The sequence below is a fragment of the Saimiri boliviensis genome, chromosome 7 (genome assembly GCF_048565385.1).
Source record: "Saimiri boliviensis isolate mSaiBol1 chromosome 7, mSaiBol1.pri, whole genome shotgun sequence".
Taxonomy (NCBI): domain Eukaryota; kingdom Metazoa; phylum Chordata; class Mammalia; order Primates; family Cebidae; genus Saimiri; species Saimiri boliviensis.
The window spans coordinates 70,369,750-70,381,887 of NC_133455.1; the positions used below are offsets into that span (position 1 = coordinate 70,369,750).

The 12,138-nt window shown below is 40.0% G+C and overlaps 1 protein-coding gene across 1 annotated transcript in view; it reads right to left on the bottom strand.

The window, feature by feature from the left end:
• SARNP (SAP domain containing ribonucleoprotein) overlaps nt 1–12,138 on the bottom strand; it is a 64,161-nt gene that overhangs the window by 40,386 nt on the left and 11,637 nt on the right. Inside the window, exons 2-4 of the mRNA XM_010349936.2 lie at nt 9,821–9,920; nt 5,407–5,453; nt 5,109–5,176 (exon numbers count right to left, since the gene is read on the bottom strand). Of these exons, the coding sequence (XP_010348238.1) occupies nt 5,109–5,176; nt 5,407–5,453; nt 9,821–9,920 (215 nt within the window). The remainder of the gene's footprint in view (nt 1–5,108; nt 5,177–5,406; nt 5,454–9,820; nt 9,921–12,138) is intronic.

Genomic DNA, 12,138 nt, shown 5'->3' on the forward strand with positions numbered 1-12,138 from the left:
TCAGCTCACTGCAACCTCCACCTTCTGGGTTCAAGCAATTCTCCTGCCTCAATCTTCCGAATAGCTGGAATTACAGGCGTTCACCACCATGCCTGGCTAATTTTTATATTTTTAGTAGAGACAGGGTTTCACCATGTTGGCCAGGCTAGTCAAGAACTCCTGGCTTCAAATGATCCATCTGCCTCACCCTCCCTAAGTGTTGGGATTATAGGCATGAGCCACTGTACTTGGCCTTTAATTTACTTTTGAACTAATGAGTAGCCTTCCAACCCACCTTTAAGTACCAGCTCTCAGTGTTCATCACAACAATTAATGAGTACTCTACAAGGTCTGGTTTCCTTCTTTTAAAAATCCCTTATTTCTCCCATGGGGAATGTAGCTCTAGCTGAAACAGTCAAAGTGGAACAAATAAAAATGCCAAAGGTAGGAATAAAAAAGTCTAAGGGGAGTTTGAATTAGGAAAACATGTTACTGGTCAAAAGCTTAAGAGAAAACAAAAGAAAGGGGACCACAGGGGCAGGAGACAAAGTTCGGAAGTACCCAGGATAAATGGAAGGGCATTAACCCTCCACCAAACAACTCCCATAAAACTGTGGGTCATAACCAGTCTCATTAAGGTCCCTCATTTAGAGACATGGACAGCTTTTGTTCAAATATCCCGGACACTTTTCCCATTTGATGCCCTGAATGGTAGTAATGGTTTAATGACATTTTCAGAGGAAGCAATTCTGGAACAAGAACTTACTCTCTCCTTCACCCTTTTGTTGGAAATCCCTGGACCAACAGACAAGCAATGGGTGCCCCCTGCTGACCATAACTAAGTCCTACAATATGTAACTGTTTTGGCTGGTGGGGGCGGGGGGGGGTCAAACTAGAAATGTATATTTTTGAGGACCCTCAGGCCAAAGATGAATAAGGGGATCTCCTTTTAAACAGTCAAAGAATCTAAACTAGCTCTGACTATTCTGACTATTAAAGAAAATTCTAAATGCTTCCCATTTCTTGGCCATCCTTCCCTAACCTTGTCTTATAATTTAGGCACAAAAAGCAAGAGAAGTTTAATGTTTTACTTCAAGTCCAATGCCATCAAGAGAGAAGTAGTCTCCATCAACCCCAGTGTAATGACTTCCTCCCCACTCCCATTCTGAAGCACAGTCAATGCAGTACACCTCCTGGCAGAAAGGGAACCCCAGAAGGGAAGCTTCCTTCTGTTCTATTCCAATTCCCTTAGGCATAACTAAACTCAAGCAATAAATAAACATCAAATTCTGGGATGCATGGGAAATTTCTACTCTTCACATAAATTTCTCTCCTACCCAATCACATAAACAACATTCCCCGAAATATAGGGACCCAGAATCTTTCTGTACATACTTCAGTCTAACCACAAGTATCCCTCTAAAAAGCTAAATGATCCCCACACACTTCAATTTCCTTGTTTCAAAATTCATTAACATAATTAAAGCCTCCTGAAGAAGAAAATGCACATTTTAAATATTCTATGAATAATGAACTTTAAACTTTTCAAACCTCTACAAGCCAATTATCACGGTATTCACCTGATCTTCCTTCTTATCCCAGAAATTCCTGTAACATTTCTGTTTTAAAGCTATCCCGAAACGTCATTTTTTCAAGACACTCTATCTAATAATAAACATCTTATGATGGAAAGATAACTAAATGGCTTTAGAAAGTAATATTTGACAGGCTGGGCATGGTAGCTCACACCTGTAATCCAAGCACTTTGGGAAGCCAAGGCGGGTGGATAGCTTTGAGTTCAGGAGTTCAAGACCAGCCTGGGAAACATGGTGAAACCCCATCTCTACAAAAATTACAAAAGAAGAGCCAGGTGTGGTGGCTTGTGCCTATAGTCCCAGGTACTTGGGAGGCTGAGGCTGGAGAACTACTTGAGCCGGGAAACGGAGGCTGCAGTTAGCCAAGATTGTGCCACATACTCTAGCCTTGGCAACAGAGTGAGACCCTGTCTCAAAAAATAAATAAAGGAATATCTGACAAAAAGATATCAAAATGTTATATGTTACATCCCCTGTGATGCAGCAAATGCACTGCTTGGAATTTACCCTATGGTTATACTTGTGAGTATAAATAATTAGAAAAAGAAATGCAGAACTATATTTCTTTTTGGCTTTTATGAATACTCTAAATGTCCATCAACAGGAAGACTGATGAAATAAATTACTGTTTACCCACAGAATGGAATACTATTTTTTTTTTTTTTTTTTTTTTTTTTTTGAGACAGAGTTTCACTCTTGTTACCCAGGCTGGAGTGCAATGGCGCGATCTCGGCTCACCGCAACCTCCACCTCCTGGGTTCAGGCAATTCTCCTGCCTCAGCCTCCTGAGTGGCTGGGATTACAGGCACGTGCCACCATGCCCAGCTAATTTTTTTCTATTTTTAGTAGAGACGGGGTTTCACCATGTTGACCAGGATGGTCTCGATCTCTTGACCTTGTGATCCACCCGCCTCGGCCTCCCAAAGTGCTGGGATTACAGGCTTGAGCCACCGCGCCCGGCCTGGAATACTATTAAATGCTAGAAACAACAAGGTTCTAAGTTGATAACTAGTAAATCTGGGTTATTGGTAGATGAGAGTCTATTATACTAGTCTCATAACTTTTGTACATACTTGTAATTTCCGATAGTAACAAGCTAAACAAAAGAGACCACTTCCTAGGATAATTATCCTGACTTTATAGGGTCTACTGAGGATTAAAAGAAACTATTTACGGCCGGGCGCGGTGGCTCAAGCCTGTAATCCCAGCACTTTGGGAGGCCGAGGCGGGTGGATCACGAGGTCGAGAGATCGAGACCATCCTGGTCAACATGGTGAAACCCCGTCTCTACTAAAAATACAAAAAATTAGCTGGGCATGGTGGCGCGTGCCTGTAATCCCAGCTACTCAGGAGGCTGAGGCAGGAGAATTGCCTGAACCCAGGAGGCGGAGGTTGCGGTGAGCCGAGATCGCGCCATTGCACTCCAGCCTGGGCAACAAGAGCGAAACTCCGTCTCAAAAAAATAAATAAATAAATAAAAGAAACTATTTACATTCAGAACAATGCCTAGCATATAACACTTAAATAAGAAAATTATGAGATAAAAAATTTCCAGATATGAAATAAAATCAAGGAACGGTGTGCATAGTGTGTGTATACATGTATCTATATATACACATACATACATACATATGTACATACATGCACATACAGACTCCATATATAAAATATTTCAAAAGAATGTACTGTTCTAAAAACCTCAGTAAAGTCAAATGAGAATGGATACAAAGACTACTTAATTTTTAATTGATATACTCCTCTACGTACTGATTTTTTACTTGTAAACATATTTACTTTTGGCTGGGTATGGTGGCTCATGCCTATAATCGCAGCATTCTGGGAGGCCAAGGTGGGCAGATCACAAGGTCAAGAGATTGAGACCATCCTGGTCAACATGGTGAAATCCTGTCTCTACTAAAAAATACAAAAATTAGCTGGGCATGGTGATGCACACCTGTAGTCCCAGCTGCTCGGGAGGCTGACACAGGAGAATCACTTGAATCCAGGAGGCAGAGGTTGCAGTGAGCTGAGATCATACTCCAGCCTGGCAACAGAGCAAGACTCCTTATCAAAAAATAAAATTTTATATATATATATATACACACACACACACACACATATATATATATAGCCTTTTATAATTAAATGCATTAACACAGCTATGAAGAACAAAAATGTTAAAAGGGACTCAACTATTGTTAATGTGCTGTAGCACAAAATGGCCAGAGAGTTGTGGAAAAAGCCCCAAATTAAAGATGTTTAGGATCACCTTTGTGGAATAGTTTAAACAAATCAAGATCTACTTTCTACTCTAGTACTTTGTCCTCCCCTCCTCCACTGTAAATCAGAAAGCAAGAGAGAACAGAGTGTTACTTGAGAAATGTAACCTCTATCCAACACCCTCCTCCCTTACAAAACTCCTTACACACAGTTCTACTTTTTTTTTTTTTTTTTTTTTTTTTTGAGACAGAATCTTCCTCTGTCGCCCAGGCTGGAGTGTACTGGCACAATCTCGGCTCACTGCAACCTACAGCTCCAGGTTCAAGCAATTCTACTGCTTCAGACTCCAGAGTAGCTGGTATTACAGGTGGCCACCACCATGCCCAGCTAATTTTTGTATTTTTAGTAAAGATGGGATTTCGTCATCTTGGCCAGGCTAATCTTGAACTCCTGACCTCATGATCCAACCGCCTTGGCCTCCCAAAACGCTAGGATTACAGGCATGAGCCACTGGCCTGGCCTCAGTTTTATACTTTTACAGAAAACTGCAAAACTCTTATAAAGAGTTAACAGAATGGGCCCGGTGCAGTGGTTCATGCCTATAATCCCAGCACTTTGGTAGGCCAAGGCAGGTGGATCATTGGAAGTCAGGAGTTCAAGACTAGCCTGGCCAACATGGTGAAACTCCATCTCTACTAAAAATACAAAAATTGCCGGGACCAGGGTCCGGTGTGGAGTGCCACTCGTCCTGGGAGGATAAAAAAAAAGAAAGAAAAATACAAAAATTAGCTGGGCAGTAGTGGCGCAGGTCTGTAATTCCAGCTACTTGGGAGGCTGAGGCAGGATAACTGTTTGAGCCTGGGAAGTAGAGGTTGAAGTGAACCGAGACTATGCCACTGGACTCCAGTCTGGGAGACACAGTAAGACCCTGTCTCAAAAAAAAAAAAAAGAGTTAACAGTTTACATAGTTTTACACCATATAGAGAACTGTGCAGATTCTCTATAGAGTAACAGAATAATCTATTATGGTGACCCTACAAAAGAACAACAAAGGCTAGGAGAATTAAACTATGTCTGGTCTTGAAATCGCTTGCTCCTAATTACCTATTACATAACTCAGAGAAAATTTGCTTTGCTTCACTAGGACCAAGTACTTTGAAGTAGCCCCTTGTAAAAAAAAAAAAAAAAAAAAATCTAATCAGAAATGAAAAGGCCAATGGGAACATATAAGAGGTAAACAGAGTTAAACATTAAACACAATTTAAAAAAAGAGCTGTCTGCTCTGTACTCAGATTATAGAAAAGGGATAATTACACATCAACAGTTTTTTCAGGGGGTTCTTCCTCTTTGACAGGGAGCTCTATAGGCTTTGTTTCTTCTTCCTAAAACCAAATGAAACAAGGTGGTTAACATAAATCTAAAGAATAAATATCTATCAACAGAAGAACAACAGAACTTTAAAATAAACCAGTCTCTCAGAACCTTCATACCAATCTTATGCTCCCCATAAAAAGTTTACATCGAAGTCCTCCAATGACTAATGTTAAAGCAATGTGGCCAAGGCAGTAGCACATTACCAGATCAGACACTAACTTTACTCTATCCAACTCACCTCTGTTTCATCTCCCAGTACATCTTCTTCATTTGCCTCCTCTTCAGCTAAAGAATATTAAAATATTCAGGTCAAGCCCTGCTACAAAACCATCTTGATCACTTACCAAGGTTAAAATTATAATCACTTTGTTTTCCCCCCAAAAATCCAAAAGTGAAGGCAGAAACTGATGCACATAAAATCTGCTACATCTGGAGAAGATAAAACCAGATCTTACCTAACATTAATTATAAATGTGAACTCCAGTTGGACTGAAGAAAGAAATGTAAAGTCAAACTAGAGAATTAATTTAAAAAGTAATGTGGGGCTGGGCACTGTGGCTTACTCTGTAATCCCAGCACTTTGGGAGGCAGAGGAAGATAAATGGCTTGAACCCAGGAGTTCAAGCGACCAGCCTGGGCAACACAGTGAAACCTCGTCTTTATAAAAAATACAAAAAATAGCTGGGTATGGTGACATGCACCTATAGTCTTAGCCAATGGGGAGGCTGAGGTGGGAGCATCACTTGAGCCCGGCAGGAAGAGGTTGCAGTGAGCCGAGATCATGTCACCGCACTCCAGTTTGGGTGACAGAGCAAGACTCCGTCTCGAAAAAACAAACAAACAAAAAAAGTAATGTGAATAATATCTTTGAGATTTTTGAGATTTAGTTGTGGGGAAATTTTGTTTAAAAGAAAAACAACCCAGTAGCAAAAGTAAGAGATGCAAAACTAAAGACTTTTCAAAATTAAGTACTTCTACTTAAAGACAAATGACAAGATATTTGTTTTTGTTGAGATGGTCTCACTCTGTTACCCAGGCTGAAGTGCAGTGGCACAATCACACCTCCTGGACTCAAGGGTTCCTGTTGCCTTAGCTCCTAAGTAGGTAGGACTACAGGTGCACACCAGGACATCCAGCTAATTATTTTCTTAGAGATGGGATCTCACTATGCTGCTCAGACTGGTCTCAAACTCCTGGCCTCAAGAGATCATTCCACCTAAGCCTCCCAAAGTGCTGAGTTATAGGCATAAACCACTCCGCACAGCCAAAGAAGAGATTTGTGTCTAAAACCAACAAAGGAATAGTTATTAGAATATAAAAGAAATGCCTGCAAACCAACAAGCAAATTATGGGAACCTCAATTAAAAAACAGGCAAAGAAGAAACCCAAAGAATCATGAAATGTTTAAACTTTTTTCATGAAGAACATAAAACAGTCAACTAATTAGCAAAACTTAGGCCACTTGATAGGATAGTGCCAAGTTTAGGTTTGTGGATATACAAGAAACCTTATGTACTAGTAATAAGACTGTAGAGCTACAGAGCAATTCTGGAAAACAATTTGAAAGCTCTTAGTCATATTAAGTATATATTTATGAATAATAATAATTAGCAATACCACTCTTGGGCATATACTCCAAAAACACTTTCACAGGAACATAAGAGGATAAAAGAAGTAGTTCTTAATTATATACTATATACTATTAGTATATATAGTATACTATATCCTACAGGGTAAGCATCTCCAATCTGAAAATTCAAAACCAGAAATGCTCCTAAATCTAAAACTTTTTGAAGGCCAATATGACACCACAAGTGGAAAACCCCACACCTAACCTTATGCAATGGGTCACAGTCAAAACTTTGTTTCATGTACAGAATTATTTTACTGTATAAAACTACTTTCAGATATGTGGACAAGAAACGAATTTTTTGTTTAGACTTGGATCTCACCCCCAAGATCTCTCTCTCTCTCTCTCTCTCTGTGTGTGTGTGTGTGTGTGTGTGAGTGTGTGTGTATATATATATATATATACATATTTTCTTTTTTTTTTTGAGACGGAGTTTCGCTCTTGTTATCCAGGCTGGAGTGCAATGGTGCGATCTCGGCTCACCACAACCTCCGCCTCCTGGGTTCAGGGAATTCTCTTGCCTCAGCCTCCTGAGGAGCTGGAATTACAGGCACGTGCCACCATGCCCAGCTAATTTTTTATATTTTTAGTAGAGACGGGGTTTCACCATGTTGACCAGGATGGTCTCGACCTCTTAACCTCGTGATCCACCTGCCTCGGCCTCCCAAAGTGCTGGGATTACAGGCGTGAGCCACCGCGCCTGGCCTATACACACACACAAACACACACACACACACACATACACACACACACACAAATATTCCAAAATCCAAAAAAAATCTAAAACTTGAAACACTTCTGATCCCAAGCATTTCAAATATAGAATACTTAACCTGTAGTATAATATATGCTATTTCCTATTATATACATAGAGTATTACTGTATATAATACTGTAAGTAGTGTCACTGATAGTAGCAGAGGCTTGGTGGCAATATAGGTTTCTGTCACTGAGTGAATTAAGTGAAATGTGGTGGTTACCCATCATGGAATGCTATACAGGAATTAGAATCAACAGACTAGATAACTATACAGTCACATTCCATGTGAACACATCTTTAAGAAAACACAACACTTACTGAAAAAAAAAATAAGAAATAAAGGCTAGCCGGGCGCGGTGGCTCAAGCCTGTAATCCCAGCACTTTGGGAGGCCGAGGCAGGTGGATCATGAGGTCAAGAGATCGAGACCATCCTGGTCAACATGGTGAAACCCCGTCTCTACTAAAAATACAAAAAATTAGCTGGGCATAGTGGCGTGTGCCTGTAATCCCAGCTGCTCAGGAGGCTGAGGCAGGAGAATTTCCTGAACCCAGGAGGTGGAGGTTGCGGTGAGCCGAGATTGCGCCATTCCACTCCAGCCTGGGTAACAAGAGCGAAACTCCGTCTCAAAAATAAATAAATAAATAAATAAAGGCTATGGCCAATAACATAATTACCAATTATATAAATAAAAACATGCTATCAAACAACACTACATAGTTTACAAGGACAAAGACAAATATATATATATCCAAACACATTAGAATGGTTGCCTAAATGGGTTGAGGAGGAAGTTAAATGAGGAATGGAAATAAAAGCAAGCAAATAAAAATTAAGAGAGGAGACTTGTACAACCTGAGATGAAGGTCGTACAAGAAGGCCGGGCATGGTGGCTCGCACCTGTAATCCCAGCACATTTGAAAGCCAAGGCAGGTGGATCACCTGAGGTTAGAAGTTTGAGGCCAGCCTGGCCAACATGGTGAAACCTCATCTCTACTAAAAATACAAAAAATTAGCCAGGCATGGTGGCAGACACCTATAATCCCAGCTACTCAAGAGGCTGAAGCAGGATAATCACATGAACCTGAGAGGCAGAGATTGCAGTGAGCCGAGATTATACCATTGCACTCCAGCCTGGGTAACAAAAAATAAATAAACAAAATAAGAAGGCTGTACAAGATGAAAAAGATGAAGAATGGGTATTTTTTTCAAAGGCAGAATTGGAGTGTGTCAGAAAGGACCAGAGATTACCTAGTTTATGGATTTCAAGGGTCCAGACAATAGTCTTACTTCATAGATCAGGAACAAACACTTGGAACTTTAAATAGTAACTGTCCAAGTCCAGGCACAGTGGCTCAGGCCGGTAATCCCAGAGCTTTGGGAGACCAAGGTGGGTAAATCGCTTAAGCTCAGGAATTTAAGACTTCCCTGGGCAACATGGTGAAACCCCATCTCTACCAAAAATACAAAAACTTAGCCGATGTGGTCCCAGCTACTTGGGAGGCTGAGGTGGGAGGATCACTTGAGCCTGGGAGGCAGAGTTGCAATAAGCCAGGATCATGCCACTGCACTCCAACATAAGTGACAGAGTGAGACCCCATCTCAAAAAATAATAATAAAATTTTAAAAACCAGTAACTGTCCAAAGTTACCTAGTGAATTTCTGGCCTAAGAGGAATTAGAATTCAAGCCTTCCAATTCCTAGCTTAATGATACTTGTATTATCATGCTACCTTTTAAATAATACGCTGAAATAAAATGACATCTTTTAAAAAAGGGAATTATGTCTTTATATTGTAACAACTGTTCTAGATGATTGAGTTTTCTGGCCAGGCATGGTGGTGCACACCTGTAATCCCAACACTTTGGGAGGCCACAGCGGGTGGATCACCTGAGGTCAGGAGTTCTACACCAGCCTTACTGATATGCTGAAAAATATGAAAATAAGCCAGGCATGGTGGTATGCAACTGTAGTCCCAGCTCCTTGGGAGGCTGAGACAGAATTGCTTGGACCCAGGAGGCAGAGGTTGCAATGGACCGAGACTTCACCACTGCATTCCAGCCTGGGTGACAGAGTAAGACTCCCTCTTAAAAAAAAAAAAAAAAAAAAAAGATTTCAATGCTATTAAGAGCTTAAATCTCTAATGACCTAAAAAAAAAAAAAAAAAAAAAAAAAAGAAGAAGAAGAAGAAGAAATCTTCTAAGTGTCAAAGCCTGAAAATTAATCCCCTCACTCACATCACTCTGCCTCCACAAAGTACTCACCATGTTCTTCAAGATATGCCTGGAGTCTGTGGATAAGATCTTGCTTTATTCCCTTGGTCTCCAAACCACGAGCAAGACATTCTTGCTTTAGTTCAGCAAGCTAAGGGGAAAAAAAAATAAAACTTTTCCTTAGTTAACAGGATGATCACCAGTGAATAAAGTGGTAGTTTCCACAAGGAAAAGGAAAGAAAATGAAATTCCATCCCAAATTACCGCCCTTAATTCTATCAAGACTCTGGGTCCACAAAGATGATCCATTTTCCTCTAACAATATTCAATACACAGGAGGAACTGTCTAACAGATGCTGAAGAATAAACATCACACTTTAATAAAAACCTCATCTATTTTGTGTATCTATTTACCGTCACAAATGTCTAGTTATTTTCTTAACATTCTGAAGGGGGAAAAGGTTTTTTTCTAAAGATTATTGTGGCAGCCAGCAAATGGGAAGAATGAACCTTCAAGTTTAAAATTCAATGATCTAAAAGCAGATTCTCCTTACCACTTGTTATCCCACATTCTTTATTACAATCTACCAGACAGGTCCAACCACCGTAGAATTAAGTAGATGCATTAGCTAATGTCAACAATGAACTGATTAAAGGAACTGTGTCAAAATGGCAAGAAACATCTAATGGCATACCATAGAGTTCTGAAGATTTTAAAATCAGTAACTTGACTAAAGATATAAAAGCTATGATCATCAATTTTACAGACAATGGAAGGAGAACTGATGGATTACTGACATAACTAAGCTTAAAAAACAACACAGAGGCCGGGCGCGGTGGCTCAAGCCTGTAATCCCAGCACTTTGGGAGGCCGAGGCGGGTGGATCACGAGGTCGAAAGATCGAGACCATCCTGGTCAACATGGTGAAACCCCGTCTCTACTAAAAATACAAAAAACTAGCTGGGCGTGGTGGTGCATGCCTGTAATCCCAGCTACTTAGGAGGCTGAGGCAGGAGAATTGCCTGAGCCCAGGAGGCGGAGGTTGTGGTGAGCCGAGATTGCGCCATTGCACTCCAGCCTGGGTAACAAGAGCGAAACTCCGTCTCAAAAAAAAAAAAAAAAAAAAAAAACACTTCTTCAGGACTAACAATGAGCCAAAATGAAGATTTAATTCAGAAGGAATAAGGTATACATATAAATTCTTACACTTAGATTCAAAACTTCAATTATATAAAAACTGGATAAGGGAGGACGGGCTCAATACTTACTCAAAGGATAGAGACCTCAAAATTTTAAACAAAGAAGGTTAACAGTATGATTTGCTACCTACAAGGTAACTGAAATACAAAATCTATGATAAATGATGTAATGGTCTTACTGAGCTCTATATTCTTATTATACGACACACAATGACATGCTGATCCAGAAGAACAAGCAGGAAAGAAAGGCTATAGAAATTCTATGTGCATAAACGAAAAATTTTACAAAGCATTTACAACAGTGCTTGATGGCTAGTAAGTGCCTTATACTTATTAAGTACTAAATCACTGGTCTCAGATTTCAGAGTTTCACAAGTGAATGTATTTTTATTTTCTTTACTCATTTTTAGAGACAGTGGTCTCACTATGTTGCCCAGGCTGAACTTAAACTCTTGGACTCAAGTAATCCTCCTACCTCAACCTCCAGAGCAGCTGCGACTACAGATACACAGCACTCTGTCCAGTTCAATGTACTTTTAAATAGGTAGGCTGATAAGGCTGCTTTTTACAATATCCCAATCAGGTCATGGAGCAATACTTTTGCAGTAACAATAAAAATCAATTACTACAAAAATGAGTGCACACTCGAATATTGCTGTATCAAATTCTGTAAAACATTCTAAAAGCTTACACTCAATTTTTGTATTTATCTCACCACTAAACAGGAACAGCTAGGTCATGGACCAGCAGTGGCCTGTGAACCATATCTTAAATAACATTATAAGCGATCTTTATGATCCATTTTATTTTTTTATTTTTATTTTTTAATATTTTATTTTTTCCTTTTTTTCTTAGATCATGATAGACCAGTAACAGTCCATTTATTAAGTAAAAATCTTGATCTAGGTGGTTCATGCTTATAATCACAGCACCTTGTGAGGGCAAGGTGGCAGGACTGCCTGAACCCAGGAGTTTGAGACCAGCCTGGGCAAAACTATGAGATGTCATCTCTATAAAAATAAATTTTTTTGGCTGGGCATGGTGGCTCATGCCTGTAATCCCAGCACTTTGGGAGGCAGAGGAAGGCAGATCACCTGGGGTCGGGAGTTCAAGACCAGTCTGACCAACAATGGAAAAACGCCATCTCTACTAAAAATACAAAATTAGCC